The sequence below is a fragment of the Acyrthosiphon pisum genome, chromosome X, assembly GCF_005508785.2.
Source record: "Acyrthosiphon pisum isolate AL4f chromosome X, pea_aphid_22Mar2018_4r6ur, whole genome shotgun sequence".
In the NCBI taxonomy this organism is placed as follows: domain Eukaryota; kingdom Metazoa; phylum Arthropoda; class Insecta; order Hemiptera; family Aphididae; genus Acyrthosiphon; species Acyrthosiphon pisum.
This window is the reverse complement of record NC_042493.1, coordinates 3,785,573-3,806,537: the sequence shown is the minus strand read 5'-3', so window position 1 is coordinate 3,806,537 and position 20,965 is coordinate 3,785,573. Positions and strand designations below refer to the sequence as shown.

The window sequence follows — 20,965 nt, the reverse complement described above, 5'->3', positions numbered from 1 at the left end:
AATATTTTTGATAAATATATGAAATGATACCAGTTATAATCGAAGGGTGGAAATGCAAAAGATGGTATTGCCAAAAACCAAAATGTTCACAAATCAAGGAATACTGTAACACATTTTCTGACGACTATAAACACTCAGAATAACTTTATTTATATGTAAAAAATAAAAGGTAAACAATTGACAGTGTCAAAATAAATCTACCTAAATTGTAAACATTGTTTTTAATGATTCAAAAATTTCTTGTCAGACCAAAACGGGGTATTGCAGATTTTGAAAAGGTAATGGCAATGGGTACCACGTTTTGAAGAAAAATGTAATATTTATTAGCAATACCATGTTTTTCAATTATAACAAGTATGATCCAATACTAATAACATGAGCAATAATACGTTTTGACTTGAACATGATAATACCACGTTTTGCTTTGACGTTAAATGTGGCAATATCACGTTATGTATTGAATATCAGTTCCAAAAACGATTTTATTCACAAAAGTAATCGATACAATTTAATTCTGACTGCAAAATCGAATTCCTCAAATTTTTCCCCATAAAAATCGATGTTTAACTCGATTTTCGAAATTTTGGCAATACTATACGTTTTGCATTTTCCCCCTTAAATTTTGATATTGTATGATATTAATAGACCTATTATTGATTCCAAATTTCCCACTCATAAAATATAAATTTTTTATTTTTGTTTTTAATCAAATGCAAGGGAATAACATGCAAATCAAACAATTTAATTTCCATACTATAAAAGTATTCCTAATAAAGTATTCAGAATACATTACAAAATACTTTTGGAAATAGTATTCTAAAAGTATTCGGAATACTAACCAAGACTGCTAATAGGTTAATGGATAAGCCTATAATCATTCAATAGTTTATTTTTAATATATTACACGTAGTAGAATTTTTATGATGTAAATATTTTGTGGGTCCGTTCATCCACCCACCAAAAAAATCAGGGGCAGCTGCTGTCATCCATAAACCCTCCAGTTGCCTCCAATTAATCTATCGATTAATTCTTGAATTATAAATCATGAATAATATGTTTAATTTCATAATTGACACACTGAAAATGTACAAAATTATAAATTATATTGAACATTTAAACTTATATTTTTCAATCAATAAAAATATTTACAGTTTTGACGAGCTTACTAGTCTGAGTAGCTGGTGATCATTGTTCTATAGGTACCATTGATCATTAACCTCCCATTACCAGGCGCGTTATTTCAATTTTTCAGTTGTCGGTGCCAAAGAGTGGTATATCATTTGTAAATCATTACCAGGACTGGCACTTGGCAAGAATAGATATAGCCAAATAGATATATTGGGTAATAATACCATTATTACTTAGTATACCTACCTATACATAATGTACGACCTACCTATATATTATATTATATTCAAGGAGATTTCAATTTTAAGGTATACACAATTATATGAACGAAATTTAGACCTACATTTACTTTTTGACATTTTGATGGAAAAATCAATTTTTATGATATCTTATTAAAACGGTTTAACAAATAGGACTTTAAGTTCGTGTCTCGTTGTGGTTGTACCTAATTATAATTGCCTATACAAACGACAACATTGCGTGTTATGTAAATATAATCTTTTTATAATTGTATTAGGTAGGTATTATTATTATTATTTGTTCTCTATAATATAATTTACCCTGTTCTCCCCTCCCCGCCAAAAATAGTCTTCTGAGCTTCCTAAATAAATTAGTCTGTAGACGATTTATTTATTACGATACATAAACATTAATAAATCGAAAACATTTTCAAGAAAAGTTTCACCCGGCGGACAGATGGCGCGGCCAACGAAAACGCACGTGTGCCTTTTGGCGCTGAAAATCGTAATCATCGCTCGCCCGCGGCAATATCACTGACATCGTGCCGAGATAACGCCGCCGCCGCCGGGCCGTTTGGCTCGAAAAGAGGTTATGTCCGTCCACCGTCCACCGCGCGCGTCGTCTGTCCCGCCGATAACTACAGACAGACGTACTCCGTCTTGGCCTGTATTTATTATTATTACTATTATTTTCACAACTTCTTAATAATCGCGATGTCGATAACGAATGGGCTCTCAATGTTCGCCATTCCGCCGCCGCCGACCGATAACACAGAGGACACGACGCTGACGTCATATTATCTCGTAATTGCCGTCGCCGTCGAGACGTTCAATTATTAATTTTATCTCGACGACCACTGGACGCGAAGAAAATAATATCTTCGCGACATTCCAAGGGACGACAACGGTGACATTTTAACGTCGCAAATAATCGTACAATTTATAATAATAATATAATCGGAACAACTGCGACCCCCATCGAGTCTCGTAACCGGCGACGACGACGGTTGAACTTGACCGGTGGCCGCGGACGGGAAAAGTGAACGTTTTCGGTGAACGACGGTGGCGGCGGCGGCGGCGGCGGTGGTGGTAAAAGTAGGTCAGACTATAATACGAGTTCTGCGCTAGCCGGTGGTAGCAATCACTCGCCGTCCGCCGTCCGGTCGACGATATTCGTTGATTACGCACTATCGTTCGATTTCTTCCGTTTGTTTCCTCTTTTTCTTCAGCCCTCTCACCTACCGGCCGTCCCGCGCAACCAAAACTATAATCATAATAATAATAATATCGTGTGTGTTCCCATACATTATATTATAACATTATCATTATTATTATTATAGTCGTGTACGGGTTTTCGCCTTCTCCGCATTCGATTGTTGTTGTTGTGCCTGTCTGCCGGCCCATTATTATTACGTTCGTTTCTCCGGCAGTCGACCCACAGCCGTCCGTCACCGCAGTCCACCTCAGACACGCACGCGGCCAGAACGGACGCCGACACCAACCGACAACCACCTGTTGTACTAGCCGTGGTTGTAGAGCACACACCCCCTGCCAGTGGCTTGTCGGTCCAGCGGTCGTCGGCTGATGTTTTCTAAGAACAGTGGACACTACGATCTTGTTGAACGGTCCAAAATGAGTGAGTGTACACCGTAATATTGTCTATCGACATGCATATTATCCGTCTTGATACTCCGCTGTACGTCCGCTTTTACACTCTGTGGTGGTTTTAATTTTATTTTCTAGCCCCTAACTCTCCTAATATCAAATTTAAAAGTTTATTCCAATTTACCGTGATAACCTACCTCTAAGTCCACCTGCCCAATAAAATTATATTGTTCTCAATAACTATTAATTCCCACGGGTACTGTACGATTACTGTAAAATAATATATTATTTATAATAATTTCACGCTTTGGTAATGCACTGTTGGAGCTTTTATTAAAATTCTAGTAATAATATTTTAACGTTTTAAAATATATTTATTGTTATACCTAGTGAAACTTATTTTAATTTCTTATTCAATTATTTAATAATTTACATTAATAATAGAAGTAAGTATGTAGGTAATTAAAATATTTCATACATGTGAATATAATTTATGACTTTAAACACTAATTAGATACCTACCTATTTACTTTGCAATTTTCTTTATTTTTTTATATTTTTATCATTTATTTTAATTTAATAAAATAAAAATAATAAACCAATAAGTAATTGGTTTTGTTTTGTACCTATTTATAAGCACTTAAACAATATTATATCTTAAATTTTGAAAATCCAACATTTTCCTGTTAATGTAGACGGTACTTTACCTATAATTATTAGAGGTGTCTAGGTACTTAATTATACATACTTTTTAATTTTTTTAGATTTTTTTTTCTTAACCGATTAAATAGAATAGGTACTTCTATATATTACTAAATGGAAAGGTACTTGATAAATTACATGAAAAAATTGTTATAGTAAGTACATTGGGTGGGTACAAAAAAGTAAAGATATTATAAAATAACTAGTCATTTTAATTTTAATTGTTTTCTTATTAAATTATTAATATTATTAATTTTTTCTAATTTCCAATTATAAACTAGAAGTTTAATTGGTTTAAATCGAGGTTTAAATGTTATCTTAAGAGTTCATAATATGATGAAAATTTGCTGTGACACGGTTAAAGTGTTCTATTAAGTACTCATATAAATCAATAAGCTCTGTATATTTTGTTTGACATGATCTGGTAATTATGATATTTACAACAGCAAATTAATACAAATGTCATTTAATCATAGTTAAATTATTGTTTTTTTTTTTTTTTTTATTTAAATATTTCAATTACCTATTAATTATACTTTAAAAATAAGTATGAGGATTGAATATTTTAAATTATTTATTATGTTAAAGCAAATTATAAATATCTAGTTTAATTTTTGTTCATATTTGTCAATTTATAATTTTGTCATCAGGTACCTAGTGATAACAAATAAATAGATTGTTTGAATTACATTAAATGGAAAATTAAGTGTCTCAGCTTATAAAGGTAATGTTATCCATTCATTTGTAGTAACAATTTTATGATCAAGTGTCAGTATGTAATTGAAAGCTTTTAATTGATAATATTATTATTTCAATTCATACCTATTTAAATTAAATTACCTAGTAATTAAAAAAAATATTATTACAAAAATATTATGTACTATTTATTAATTTCAATAAATAATAAACAATAAAATATAAATTAATTACTGACGGGAGGAGACATAAGTAAATTAATTTTTTTAGTAGGTACCTACATATAGAAAAATATAATATTTCTTTTCATAGTTGAATAATATTCAATTTTTTATTAGCTATATTAAATGTATAAAGAATATTTAATAAAAATAGGTACATGACTACCTACCAAGTATTTTATTTTTATTTAATTGTTATAGTTTCTTTTTATATACAAATTATTTTTAAAAATACACACTTTTTGTGCGCATTTTTATTGAATTATATACATTTCTGAACCCACAGTGTTTTTTGCATATTTTTTTATCAATTTTATTTTTTTAAATTTGAGTATATTAATGTAAACTAGTATTTACAAAAATTAAGCTTAAAGTACTAAATAAAAATTGTTTCAACTCATATAAACACAAGTAATTGACATAATAAAATGGATGACCTTCAAAATGCACACTAATATTGATACATTATTATTTGATTTTAGAACCACAATTTTCATTTAAATTATAAAAACTAATAGTTTTGGTTATATGATATTGCTTATTTTTTATTTGACATTTTTCAAGCATCTATAATAGGTAATAATATTCACCAATATCCTTATTTTTTTATTTGGTTTTACTGCTTAGTAGTTTTCATTTAGTACATTTTACATATCTATTCATTATTTTAGTTTCGATTATTTTGCTATACAATACAGGTATCAACACATTTTTTAGAAATTTAAATATAATTTTGTAGATAATGGAAAATAAAATAAGATTGATTTTTTTTATTACAGAGTACCTCAGCTACTATAAAAAAAAATCTTCAGAGTCCTAGGAATCAAACATTTTATCTTAATTTTAATATTCATATATTCACACTTATTGACTTTACTCACTTGCTTTTAAAGGGGTTTTATATATGAAATTTATATTAAATTTTTTATAATATCGTTTTTATATTTTCAACATCCCTTGAACAATATTTTTTTAAGTATTTTAATGTTTAAAAAATATAAAAATAACTGGTTTCAAAAATTAAAACAATAATCATTTACTTTTTTTCTTACAAGTCATATCAAAAAAATTAAAACTATTTCAGAGCAAAAGTTTTATTTATGAATAGAATTTTTGTTTTTACCCAGAACCGTATATTTCTCAGTTCCTTCTTTCTCAAAACTGTTTTCATTAACAATTTACATATGTGAGGTATCCTCTTAAGGTCCCTATAAATAATTTTAATTTCCAATTTGTAATACCAATTTAATATTCTTATATTTTCCTTTTTTGATAACAATCAGTAATATTATAGGTACAAGTATATATTTTTTCATATTTTATCTATGTGTTATCATTATAATTTATGCCTTTAGTTATTTTATTTTATTTTTCTCTAATTAAAGTAAAATTCAACTCTATTAGTAACTACCTATATTTTTAACATTTTTATACATACCTATACATAATCTAATATACTTAAGCTATTTTTAAATTATAATGATAACTTATTGGCACAGTTAAATCAATTTTTATTTAATGAGTAATATTGACAAGTTTAAATAATTAGAGATTTAAAAAATGATTTGCAATTCATTACTTATCATTACTTATTATTCAGTACCTACCTATATTGATTATGTTAATATTAAGTACATAATCCAGCGTTTTTGTATAACATTTATTTGTTTTGAAATTTTTGTAACTCAATGAAATATTTAATACAGTTTATTAAATATACTGTGTTGACATTTACATTAGGCATGTTACTTTTGTTGAAGCCATCTACATTTTTGATATTATTAAAAATACAATTTACTATGTCTTTTATTATAATATCCTACTATATCTTATAGTTCAGTGAAGCATGTTTAGCAACACAATGTGTGTACTCTTTTAACAGGAATCCTAAATTTTGCTAACAAATATTGTTACTTAAACAAACATAAAATAATGAATACTACTATAAAGGTTGATGGTTGTTAAATTACTTATTATTTATGTGTTAAATGTCAATGTTTCAAAAACATTAAAAACTGTGGATTAATAGTAAATTTGTGGTTTAGCAAGTAACAAAATACACATCTGTAATAATGTATTAAAAACTTATTAATAATAAAAATTGAAATAGTAATAATACTGCTACAAAATATTATCTACATTTAACCATATTAATAAAAATACATTTTTGGCTTTTGTGCTTGTTGTTCAATTACCATGTTAATAGATAATTTATTTATTTATACACCTTTTACAGTAACAAAACTAACAATACATTACATTAGATGAAATAACCTTTTTTAAACACTAATAATTCATTTTAGAATTTAAAATTAAATGTATTGATTAGTGTTTTTTTTTTTAAGAAACATGCCATAAAATAAACTATTTTTTTTTGTTACTAATTTTTATTTTTCCATTGATTAGATACTCTAGAAGAAGCTCTTCAACTGATAAGGACATCCTTAAACTCCCCTCAAATGGATGTCGAGGGGGCCCATTATGATCAAAATATCACTCACCTGATTGTAGTGATGGGTGCTTCGGTAAATTATTTATACAGATTTTTATGGATCTGCTGACTATTACAATAATTAACTTTAAAAATTCAATTTTGCAGGGAGATTTAGCAAAAAAGAAAATCTACCCAACTCTTTGGATGTTGTTCCGCGATAAGTTGATTCCAGACAAGACATTCATTTATGGATACTCCAGGTCAAAATTAACCATGGAACAACTAAAAAGCAACGTCTCACCATATTTAAAAGTAGGATAAAGTAACATTCCTTCTTTATTACTGTTTCAAAAATAACTGTTATTTAGGATTTGATTGATTAATTTTAATTTTATTTTGTAGTGCAATGAAGATGAAAAAGAACGGCTTGCCGAATTCTGGTCTTACAACTTTTACATTGCTGGATCTTATGATAGTTCTGCTGACTACCGCACTCTGAACGTAAAACTTTCCAAACACGAAATTTCTGGCATCTCTAACAGGTTGTTCTATCTGGCTATACCCCCCTCTTTGTTTGAGGTAACCACATCTCACATCCATGAAACATGCATGGATCATAAGTAAGTAGATCGACCAATTTATATATAACTTATTTACTACTGATTGATAACTCTAATATAATTTATTTTCAGAGGGTGGACTCGTGTAATCATTGAAAAGCCTTTTGGTCGGGACGCTGCTAGTTCATTAGAACTTAGTGACCACTTAGCCAAATTGTTCACTGAAGATCAAGTGTACCGTATTGATCATTACCTGGGCAAAGAGATGGTTCAAAATCTCATGACACTCAGGTAAAGTAAATGTCAAGGAAACATAAATAAATGTTTGTCCAGATGCATATGTATAGGTAGGTAATGGAATGAATTTATTCAGATTTGGAAACAGAATATTGAACACTGGATGGAACAGAGACAACATTGCACAGGTGCAAATCACTTTCAAAGAACCATTTGGTACTGAAGGACGTGGTGGATATTTTGACAGTTTCGGCATAATCCGTGACGTAATGCAAAATCATTTACTCCAGATCCTCAGTTTGGTGGCCATGGAGAAGCCAGCTACTATACATCCTGATGATGTTCGAAATGAAAAAGTTAGATATCTGGAAGCAGTTATGGTTGTGCATTTTTGTTAACTAATGATATGTGTAATATATTTTAGGTCAAGGTACTTAAATGTATACCTAAAGTACAAATGTCTGATGTAGTTTTGGGACAGTATGTTGGTAATAAGGAAGCTGCGGAAGAGCACAAGAAATTTGGGTACTCTGATGATAAGACTGTACCAAGTGGATCAAAAACAGCCACATTTGCGTCAGCTGTGTTGAAAATCAATAACGAACGTTGGGATGGTGTACCTTTTATTTTGAAATGTGGAAAAGGTATGCGTATATGTCAAATTTATTTTTCGATTACTTATGATTATTCAATTATTATATAAAGATATTGAATTTTTCTCAGATTGGCTTATTGTTGAATTTTTCCACAACCTATTTAATAGTTTTCAGGAAAACCTTATGTAATTCAGACACGTCATTACATTTGGTCCATCTTCCGAGAGTTAACTGAATCTCTGATATGGTCCGCTGATCTGGATTGCTTACCATCCGATTTCTACAAAATATTATTTTTAATTTTATTATTTATTTAATTTTTTTAAGCTTTGAATGAACGAAAGGCTGAAATCCGAATTCAATATCATGATGTGCCTGGTGACATATTTGGGGGAGTCTTAAAGAGAAACGAACTTGTCATTCGCGTTCAACCGGATGAAGCCGTATACATTAAGATGATGACTAAACGGCCCGGTATCGGATTTGAAATGGAAGAAACCGAATTGGACTTAACCTATAATAGTCGTTATAAGGCAAGTTGAATATTGTTCTTCTGATAACATTGAATTTTTGTTATGTTGAATAACACTAATTTTGTTTATTAGAATGTCAAGTTACCAGACGCCTATGAACGATTGATATTGGATGTTTTTTGTGGTTCTCAAATGCACTTTGTGCGTGCTGATGAGCTCTCCGAGGCTTGGCGTATATTTACTCCTCTTCTCCACGAAATTGAATCGACTCAACCCGAACCAACACCATACAAGTATGTTGAATATTCATATCAACTGTAATCTGTAGTGCTTTGTTTAATTTGTGATTTTATTTTTTTATAGGTATGGTACTCGTGGACCTACTAAAGCTGATGATCTTTCTCTTGCAAATAACTTCAAGTATTATGGATCTTACAAATGGGTGAAACCTCAATCTTAGTTCATCTAAAACTATTGTTTATCATTTGGAACAATATATATATATATATTGACTCTTTACCGAACCTAATATGTACTTATGTAATTGTCTATAAAAATAATTTATTTAAAGATTTGCCATATAAATTATTTTAAAACATTCCGGTTACTCACTTGACCCATTATAAATTATCATTTGAATTTCCATTTCGTTTTTCTTTTTCTTTTTTTTTATCATTTTGTATTGGTTTTTCTTGTGTTATAAATTTGTTTTGTTTTTGTTTGTTTATCCAAAAAAAAAATTTTTTTGAACTTAATTTAATTTAAATTCTGTTTGGTTATTTTAATCAACCATAGTTTAGTAAACTTAATTGTTTTTATGTTATATTTATACATTTTAGCAATAACATGATATAAAATAACAGAAGTGCTCATGTTACATTACTGACCTCAGGAGTATTGTTCAACAATATATTATCTAGAAAGTCAAATAATATCTACTCAGTATTATTTGTGCTCATAAATACAAATATAATACACTACAGGGTTTTTTATTTTATATTACAATACGGTTGTATTGTATTTTCAATCTGCCTTTCTAAATGAAAACTCAATGTTTCAATCGTTATGATATTATGTTTTCTAGATGTATTGCTATTACAGGGTAAATATCCATTATTAAAATAATATACTTTTGATTAGATACAACAATTTAATTTTGATAAATAAAATGTTTGCAGTAGAATAATATCTATATTTAAAATTTGAATTATGTAGTTGTCTTAAATTTCTTATAAATGGCTGGTGTATGTTAATTTAAAATAATAAAAAAAAAGCCATGGAAATTCTAGTGTTAATGATTTCTAATATTTAAGTACCTACAATATTCTCTGTGTATGTCTTGCATCTCAATCATATTCGCCGCCCACAGTTATGCTGATATCTTGACCGATGGTTTGTGTTTCATGGTACCAAATATTTGTATCTAGTACAACTAAAAGAATATTGAACAATTATAATAATTATATAATTTGTCATAAAATATTTATAAAGCAATTTCTCAACCTTACCATAAATATTCTCTTATCTAGGTTTAAAATATCTTAAGTCTTTAATGTGTTATCAAATGATAATAATAAACAATATTAAACAGTTATGTTTTGTTTTTCAAATTGTTAATTAATTAAATTAATTTATGATAAACTATACCGTGTATAGTGTATTTATTTAAATTTTATCTAAGAACATGCACAACCATTAGAAAAACAAAACAAGTGATACTTGTGCTAGCAGCTAACCATAAACGGCATAAACTAAGTTCATGCAGCTAAGACTAACCATAGAATACTATAGTATTCTATGGACTAACAAACTCATGACAGATAATAACTATCAACTTATCAGCTTAGTTAGTCACTCAATTGCACGGACTAAGATAGTACTATCTTAGTCCGTGCTCAATTGTATGTCTATTCCTTCAAAATAGTGATAATAACCCAAAATATATTTTAATGTAGGATAGCAGTATATTTATTTAAGAGTCCAGCTGCATATAATTATGTCTTTACTATGTTACAGGTGGTCGTTTTAAAAATGTTCTTGTTACTCATCAAAATTTAATTATACTGTTTAGGTATAACAATTTATCTTGACAATTTATCTTTATAGCAACACGTGAAGTAGGCAGTAGCTGATTATTTACTATTACTATTTTATAACTATTTGGTACATTATGGTAACGTATTAAACACACTGTTAACAGTAAATATGGTGACAGTGTAATGGTAGTGCTCTTTAAAGTTTAATACCGTGAGTTATAAATAGTGAATACCACGTGCCCTTTCAATAACAAAAAGTAATTAGTACATAACATTTGACCATAAAGTATTTTTATTCAAACTTTTTTGTGGTTATAATTATGGCTTTTATCTACCACCGGTTGTGAGAAAATCTATTCAAGTATTAAATTTATGTTGTTCATATTTCTTAAATAAAAACAATAGTTATTAGTTATTACCAAGTGTAAATAATATTTAAAATTTGGGGGGGACTGTAACTAAGCTTTAAATATAGATTTATTCACTCCAATTTTTTTAGTTTTGAAGGTTATTGGTGTGATAGCCTCCATAGCCTCCCCTCGTGCTATAGCATATATTATACATGCATTGATTTCTGTTGGTAAGTAGGTACTTAGAGCCTCCTGCTCTCCTCCCCTAGGGTTGTTAACAAATAGCTACACCTACCTTTAATAAAGTATCAGTACCTACCTATTGTAGGGGAAAGCGGGGTATTACCGTATGTGGGGCAAAACCGTTTAATCGAGATTTTATTAATAATTGATATCACGGAGGAAAACTGAACACACTGATTTGAAGCTTTTTGTTTGTTTATTTATTGAATATTATAAATCATGTGTTAAGACATCACATATTAGAAAAAAAAATTATTTTAAGTGATTTTAATCAATTATTAAAATATTTTCAAATATTTAACAAATAAAAAATAGTATTAAAAAAAATTGTACAGATATGTTTTTATTATTATTCAATACCTTATTAAGTGTAATTTGCATTTATAGTTTGGATACATAAATTTATCTACTTAAAGTTTATTATAAAGCTCGATTTATTTTAATAGTCGTGTTGGGGCAAAATCGTATGATTATACCACAGGATTACATACGGTTATACCCCGGTTTTTGGTAAATTCGTATTTTTCCAAAAAAAAGTAAAACACAAATTACACACATTTTTAGAAAAAAAAACGTAAAAAACTTTCAAATAAAATTTATAGACCGTAAGTTTTTCTAAGTATATTAGTTTAAAAAAATTGCATTATGTTAAAAATTACATGATTTATAAACCATAGAAGCTTAACCATACGGTACTGCCCCGCATTCCCCTACTTGTTGTTCGCCGGCAATAATAGTTAACATGACTGATCATTAATGCGTATTTTAATTAAGTATGCCCAAGTGGATAAGCGCTAAGAGAGTTTGATATTTTGGGGGCGGGGTTGAAGATTTTGATGTGGAAATAAAAATTTTTCATATGGTGAAATATCTTCAGATACAATATTGAATATATAGACACTCACTCGTCGAACCAGGTTCCATGAAAACTTCGAATTTTCGTTTGCATTTGAAAAAACATTCGGCCGGCGTGCGTAACGTCCATTTTTTGTATCCACTAATTTGGGTCTGCCACGACGGAAATGCCACCTTGTCAATCTGTGTGTTGGCGTTGGTGTAACGTGCAGTCCATTTCCGCCGTAAATGTGTTTTGTGATTTATGAAAAGATTAAACATTTTTTAAATTTTCGGTATTTTAGCGAGCATTTTAGAGCAGTAATATTCTTTAATTTTCAACTTTAATATCTTTTCTAATAGGAAGCTAGCTGGTATAGCTTGGTACAACTGTACAAGGGTACCTACTTTGGTAGTCGGTACTTTGGGAGAGGGGGAAGTACAATTACACCTAACCGAAGTACCCAACCTACAGGTTCAACAAATGTTTATATAATATTATTAATTTTCAATAGGTAGGTACTTACTTACGAGTTTATTTATAGAAATTTTAAATGCGTTTTTTTTCTGTAAATGTCCATAAAAAAATATGGACTCTAGGCAAAAAGCTTGGAAACTGAATACAAGATTGTTAAGATTCCATTTAAGTTTTTTGTACTGTAATTGAAAAAAAAGTTGAGTGTAAGTCTACAATAATATTTTATGATCGTTTGAAGTTTGAATTTTTACAAAATTTTTCAAAATCACAAGAATGTGCTTATTATTTTGTAGCTATTGAAAATTCATAACGATAACGTTATGTTTAATGTTCATACAATCATACCTAAGGTTTTAAACTGTAATACAAGAGTCAAGAACCCATTATAGGTATACGTTTTGCTCACAAATAATAAAGTAGGGTACCTACGTAAATATATTTACGTAAATGTACTTCTCAAATATTTTTTCAGAAAACGTTCTATATTATAATATGTTTTTTTTTTTGAAATTTTGTTTTTGACATAGATACCTATACAATTGTTTAAAAATACGAGCTTTGGGGGCTAGCCTCCTCCCCTGGAGCTGCCCCTGGTACTATATTCTGTACCTCAGTAAAATATTTCAATAATAACATGAATTATTAGTTATTACCTACCAATGCATATGTATACAATATCATGTAAAGTTGGAACACGTCGGTGGCCGAGTATATCCTATTTAGGATACAATTACCAATGTATAATATAAATGGCTACTTGGTTACTAATAATAATATAAGTTTCTAATTATTTTCTTATATAATTAGTTTAATAAATATATTATTGTATGTAGATACAATTATTACAATATTACTTATATAACTTACGTGCATCGGTGCTCCGTGTCCCGGTGTGCCCATAAAAATCCAAAGGGTTTGCTTCCTGTCTGACAGCTTTGGTAAGAAACTCGGTAAATTTATGTGTTCCTTCAGACGGTTTATCGATTTACGTTCACAATTGCTCCTGAAAACGTATCCAAATAAATTTTTGGTTTGTATTATACCTAATATAACATTAATAATATGATGAAGGTACCCATATCACTATATCAGCTATAACTGCTATTTGAGAAGGTTCTTAGCCATGAAATTTCAGTTAAATTGTAGACCCCTATAAATATTCATAATATTTTTATCCCCATTGTCTTAAATAGGTTCTATCTTTGGTCTAAAACAGCTAGTGGCGCAATTATCGGTAGTGTTGGGTGTGCAATTCACAAAGGCCCCTTGTTTTGGGGGCCCCGAGATCACATAATATAAGATTATAAGATATTACTGCTACAGTTTGTAATTTACACATATTACCAGGGATGGAAAACGTTTTTAATTTTTTCGTTTTCGTTTTTGTTTATTGATTTAAAAAATATCATTTTTGTTTAACGTTTTTAACGTTTTAGAATATTACGTTTTTGATTAACGTTTTGAAAAACGTTATTTCCTTATTGTTTCAAAAAAACGTTTTTGATAATATATATATATTTTTTTATATTATATTTTTATAACTTAAAAATTTTAACTTTCAAGTTATAATAGTAACGCGCAATAGGTGTAGAAATGCACTTAAAAGTTAAAAAATAAAATTAATTACCTATTCTTAATAGTTAATATTTAAATTTTAAATCAAAATTATAACTTATTAAAAATTATAAAATTCAAAATTTTTGATTTCAAATTAAAATGTTTAAACATTAAAAAGTAACGATAAGTGAAATTTTTATTAATTTTTTTTCGGTTTTTGGGATTTTTTTTAATCGTTTTTCAGTTATTTTTCGTTTTCGTTTTGTTAATTGTTTTCATTTTTTGTTTTTTCTCGTTTAATAATGTTTTTTAAAAACGTTTTTCATCCCTGCATATTATATATTTACATATTTACATTATTTGTTTAATATAACAATAATAGTCAATAAATAATAATGTCTTTAGGTACTCTTTTGAGTTTAGAGAATTCGAATTATGAGTACCTGCAAGAAACCTGTCCAAAATTAGGTATACATATAATATAACTAATACCTATAAACTATTAGTACTTATTAACTATGAAATGTGAGAAAACAATATTTTGAGATTTATAATAAGGCATGACTGTTTTTCATTTTTATTATCAGGTAAGGTCCCCAGACTAGACATTTTCACAATATCACATGGTTCCCTTAATATCAAGTTGCGCCAGTGTCAATAAACTATATAAATACGTAATATCTGGACCACATTTAGGGGGGGCTGGGTACAACTACCCCGGGCGCCAGTATTTTAAGGGCGCCAAAATGTTGTGGCCAGAAATATGTTTACTTGTGAATTATTAAAATTGTATAATTTTAATTATTTTAATAACAGTATTATATATATAGTATATTAGTATTATGCTGTTTGACATTTTTTTAATTAATTTGCATAGTTTTATATAATTTTATTTTATTTATTCATGAAATACCTACAACCTACTTAAATATGTTAAAAAAAACAATTTTTATGATGAATTATAAGCAAGGTTTAGGTGACATAAATTCAAATGTATCTTTGAGGAGAGAGGTTCAAGCAATTACTAAACAATATTTTTAAAAAAAGCACACATTGTAAAACAAATATTCTTTTCTGTGCTCAAAATCTAAAAGGTTAATGAGAATCTATATCTCCCATATTTTTCGTGGGTAGGCCCCTTAGGGGGAGGCAATTTTTTTTCACCGGAGTTTAGGGGGCGCCAATTTTTTTTTACACTGGGGCGCAAAATGTCTAAATGCGGCACTGCGTAATATTATAAAATGTAACAGTTCAAAAAAATCAAACATACCTATTATTATTTCTAAAATAGAAAAATCGAAAATCTTTTATCAACTATAGGTATCTACATATTTTTTTAAAATTTAATAGTAAAATATGATGGGTATATTATTTTTATTTTTGTGATATTTATATTTTTTAATGAAAAATAACTACTACATAATATAAAAATATACATTATACTGGTATAAAATACACTAATTACCCAACTTAAAAATTTAAAAAATATTGTTCAATGGACATTATAATTTTTGCTCAATCCGAATTTAATACGCTTATATAGGTAGGTGGTACCTACTTACTATACCTTAATACCTATATATTGTATTAGTGAATCTCACTTTCAATAAACATTATCTGACTATGTCTAAAAAATCGTCATCTATACTAGGATTCATTAGTATACTCAGTAGGACGTGTAAAGATTTTACTAACCCCTTTACCCTAAAGGCATTATATTTAGCACTCGTGCGTTCTATTCTAGAATATAATACGATTATCTGGTCGCCCTCTTTTATTTACCCATATCCAATGCCTTGAAGCTATACAAAATCGCTCCCTTCGCTTTATACCATACAGTATTGCAATATCCCGCGAAACGTCAAACACCATATTTTAAGCCATTATTAGACACTTTAAATATGAATAGTCTCGCAATCAAGAGAAATATAATTGGTTTTAAGTTCCTATGTAAAGTGGTTAATGGTTCTAGTGAACCATGGTTCTAGTAGTCATTAATTCTAGTGAAATATTTAATCATTTAAATTTCTATGTCCAACAATGTCAAACTAGATCTACAAATAATTTTTAAGCGCAACTACATATTAGAACTATAATTATTTAATTAATGCTCATATTAATAGAATGATGAGGTTGGCTAATGCTACTCAGTTAGATTCATTTAATTTTAACTGTATTGAGACGTTTTAGAATTATATTATTAATTATTACGCGTGAATTATATGTATTAACATTACACCTCATAAATTATGTTTAATTACTTTTATTATTATACTTAATTAATTATATGCTATTTTATGTATCTATTAATCACACTCAGTTTAAATGTTATATTATCTTTATCTTTTTTGTCAATTGTCATGATGTTTTTATGTTTCGATTTAAAACTGTTATTGGGCTTTGCCCGTTTGAATAAATAAATGAAAATAAATAAAAATAAAATATTATATAACCACGGGCCATTTATTACTGGAGGCATGTCTTTTACGGTTAATTTTTCACATTTAAAAAATTAATATCAAGCAATTTGTTATTGTTTGTGAATTTAATTATATTTTAAGAATGCGATTTGTAAGAAATTAAAGCTTAGAACTTAGATAAGATATATAGGATTAGACTTGAGTACCTAGATAGAACTTGAGCACTATATACCTACAGGTACAGGTTGTAATAAAGGTATATGAGCACGAAAATGTTCAGTGGGGCTGGCCCATTATTTTCTTGAAAAATAAATAAACATACATTTTAACTTACTCTAGTTAGATACCTATCTACTCATATCCAATTGAAGTAATCTCATCGAACACGATATAAAACAATTTACCGTTAATTGTTATTAAAACTTTGAACCCCTATAATATATTTATATGTAGTTTATGTTTATACTTTATAAGCACAATGCAAAATTACAATACCTATTTAAAACACTAGTAAGTACCAACCAAAAAATAATAATGAATTAGTCGAGAATCAATTCAAATTTGTTATACCATTGATTACAAATACTTATGAGTTATGGTATAGTCCTATATAGTATGTATGTATCAATGGTAATGCACATAATATTATATAGATGGAAAGACAAGGAACAAAAAGACGGTAAAAATTAGGAAATAAAATTATAAAAATTCAGAATCAATAGAAACATGATTTTAAATCGGAACTGTCTTTATTTAGGTAATCACGTCAAGTACCTAGGTACAATCTTATCTTCAATTTAATAAAAAAAAATCCCGCAAGTATTTATTTTAGATAATTTTGGTACCTATAGTTACCTACCTATCTTATCTATTACCTATGGGTTATCCGGTTATATAGCCTATAATACTATCCGACGTACCATCCGATGTACCACGGTGCATATCCGGGCGCCATCGCTGCCCGTTGGTCGTCCATGTTCAGAGCTTCCTCGAGAGTGTTGAATTCGGTTTTGTACGGGAAAAACTGGCATGGCGTCAAAAGTTTGGAATCGGACAAGTTTTTGAAAAGTCGAAACCCAAAATCGGCCGACCGCTCGGCTTTGGAATCGTCGACAACTACTACTGGTCTTCCTGTGTACGCGTAGCTATGAAAAAAAAAAGAATAACATTTAAAAATTACTTAAAAACAAGTGTAGGTAGGCATCATCGTGTAAGCATCAACTCGGCATATCTGCAGTCGACCGAGTAAAAATAACGATCCACCTAGGTTCAGAAATTTCTCATTTCTCAAATATACGATTTTCAAGATTTCTATTATTGACACATTATAGTTGAAATTATTTTTTCCACCACCTTGATGGAAAAATCGATAATTATTCATATAACGATAAACCAGTTTTTAATTGATATGGAGATATAGAAAATAGATACCTATTAACACACAATATGCTAATACTAGTATTATCAAACGATATTAATGTTCTAAATAAGTACGCTTATAATAATTGCATCTAATGGTTAAATAACGTTAAAGTGTTAACATAATCCGTTTGCATCAATAATTAGATTTTTGCATTTTAGTACCTAAGTCAGTAAGCACTTATAATGGAGGCCTGAGAGCCACCGTGGCTTTAGCCAGCTATGTTAATAACTCCTAGGTATAGGTACCTATAATGATTAAAAATCAGGTCTTTTTGGCTGCTGTACGAAAAACAATTATAATTGCAGAGGTGTCATAGGCATAATTAAGGGTGCTTGGGGGGGGGGGGGGTTAATCCCCCATTTTTAATCATATTTTAGTTTAAAATATTAATTATCAGGATTTGTGCTGCTAATACAATTATAGGCCCCATAAAAATGTCCCTAGTTACGCCTATGGGTGTGTATATATTTAGAGCATCTATTTCGAAAGATATACTTTACAGATTTATAAAAATAATTTATAATATATACTATTAATAATTTATTTTTATTCAATTACCTAATAAGCCAAGTAGGTTTTGTATAGCTTAAAATGTCTAAATAATTTAAAATTCTCGTTTTATCAGTAGGTATACCAAACTATATAAATTAAATAAAAATATAGTACCTATTTATACCTATATAATGTCAAAAAGGTTTAAAACTTCACGGTTAAAATTTGTTCAAGTATAAAAAAATAAACTGTTTGTATGCATTTTTCATTTTAAATCGGTAGGTTATAATAACAACTTAAGGGGATTGGTGGCGGAAATTCAAATCTATTTTCAGAATTTTTATCGATCTACTATATCAATCGGTACGTTGGACAAAAAATACGTCTAAATTCTTATGTGGCGCGTGTGTTAGACAAAGACAGGAAATCACCGCCACCAATCCCCTTAATATAAGTATTTATATAATTTCCTAATATATTCAACTATAACATATTAACATGTCATCATATAAAATTTAAAATTGTCAAATGTCTATAAAGTATAACTAGCTTAAAATTAACTACATATTATATTATACAATAAACCATTCAATGAGTAATACTTTAATGCAGATGAACTTCAGGGTTCTTAATTATAATTAATTATAATATTATAAATTAAAATACAATTTTTAAGATAAAACAATGAATGTTGAATAATTTAACTCACTCTTTTTCAAAATGTTCGGCTGATAAATTGAATACCTTCTCAATGGTGTCTAATCCTTGGCAGTAGGAACAATCAATTGGAGGCCGTAGAATATCCTCAAAAAAGTCCGGTAACGTCAATGCACACTATGGTCAAAATATCGGATCATAGACAATTTTTTGATAATTAAACTGATTTTTAGTGCATAGGTATCCACATAATTTAATAAAATATATTAAGACGTACAATAATGACTATTTATTTAGATATATTCATATAATTATATTATTTTATTATTTATTATCAATAAATATCTGTTAGATACTAATTGTCGTATACCACTAAAATTATATAATGTTCATAGTTATAATAATAAAAAAGGTGAGTCGCTCTACTGTACAGTAGGTTACAAGTGGGTCACTGTATAATGGATAGTATTAAATTTGAATTCAATGATATAATATCACTGTATAAGAAAAACGATTCTGAGCGGAGACAGTATGTCAGTCTAGGTAAAGGTAGGTATCTTATATACTTATCTATGGTATTAAAAAAAAAATTGATCAATAATAGGTATCTATAATAAATTCCAAATTAATCATAGGTATCACAATATCCATTAGGTACTTATAACGCGTTATACATCAACAACAAATCGTGGTACTATCATAGATATATAATAGTATACTTTAGAAGTTTCAATAATAGACAGTCACAACAAAATAACTAAAATAGTTATTCCAGGTTTTTTAATATGTGATTTCGTCCAAATTTGAGCTTAAAATGACTATAAAAATAAATTGTGCTTATGTATTTTTTAGATTTTTTGGTAACAGAATTAAGTAGGTACTTAGGTGGAATCTTGTTTTACATTTTTAATCCTTAGATATAAAAATTTAACATTTTATAAATTTTTAACTACGAAATAATTATTAAATTTTAAATTTGATAAATTTTGTCAAAATTCGATCTTTAAATGCTTATAAAAAAAAATTGTGCCTATGTATTTTTAATATTTTTCAACTGATATTGTAACAATATATCAGGAGCTTTGTATTAAATTTTTACACTTTTTGGCCTAACAGATAAAACTTTATTAATATTTATAGAAAAAAAAACTAAAAAAATTGAAAACCGATCATAAAAATTTAATTTGACTTTCTTATAGATATTTTTTGTTTGATAAAGGTAGATAATCTTATAAGGAATCTTGTATTACATTTTAAAATCTTAGATTTAAAAAGAAACATTTTTACGAATTCTTAACTCAAAATAATTTGCTAATTTTCGTGATTTTTCCATATTTTGTCAATTTTTGATCTTTAAATGCTTATAAAAAAAAACTGTGACTAAGGATTTTTAATATTTTTCATCTGCTTTTGAAACAATATACTAGGAGCCTTTTATTAAATTTTCAAGCTTTTTTAATCAACAAATAAAATTTTATTGATATTTTTAGAAAAAAAACTAAAAAAAAATGAAAACTGACAATGTCCGTAAAGAGTTCAAAATAAGTCAAAATTGTATGGTGTATAGGAAATGCTAATATAAAC

General features: G+C 28.4%; 2 protein-coding genes across 3 annotated transcripts in view; one reads left to right on the top strand and one right to left on the bottom strand.

The window, feature by feature from the left end:
• Positions 1–2,495: 2,495 nt before the first annotated feature.
• LOC100159375 (glucose-6-phosphate 1-dehydrogenase) lies at positions 2,496–10,485 on the top strand. 2 transcript variants are annotated; one of them, XM_001951492.5, is made up of 10 exons: positions 2,496–3,003; positions 6,998–7,116; positions 7,191–7,337; positions 7,428–7,645; positions 7,718–7,876; positions 7,959–8,178; positions 8,247–8,466; positions 8,746–8,951; positions 9,024–9,184; positions 9,255–10,485. In XM_001951492.5, the coding sequence occupies exons 1-10, from the start codon at positions 2,952–2,954 to the stop codon at positions 9,349–9,351; spliced, it is 1,599 nt and encodes a 532-aa protein (XP_001951527.2). In that variant the 5' UTR covers positions 2,496–2,951; the 3' UTR covers positions 9,352–10,485. The 2 variants fall into 2 exon arrangements, with proteins under 2 accessions (XP_001951527.2, XP_029341715.1); XM_029485855.1 differs by lacking the exon at positions 2,496–3,003 and adding an exon at positions 4,380–4,398 and having other exon boundaries at positions 9,255–9,531.
• LOC100571680 overlaps positions 9,632–20,965 on the bottom strand; it is a 23,717-nt gene continuing 12,383 nt past the window's right edge. Inside the window, exons 2-6 of the mRNA XM_003245320.4 lie at positions 19,434–19,558; positions 17,730–17,954; positions 13,700–13,835; positions 12,426–12,558; positions 9,632–10,323 (exon numbers count right to left, since the gene is read on the bottom strand). Coding sequence (XP_003245368.1) covers positions 10,238–10,323; positions 12,426–12,558; positions 13,700–13,835; positions 17,730–17,954; positions 19,434–19,558 — 705 coding nt within the window. The 3' untranslated portion in view covers positions 9,632–10,237. The remainder of the gene's footprint in view (positions 10,324–12,425; positions 12,559–13,699; positions 13,836–17,729; positions 17,955–19,433; positions 19,559–20,965) is intronic.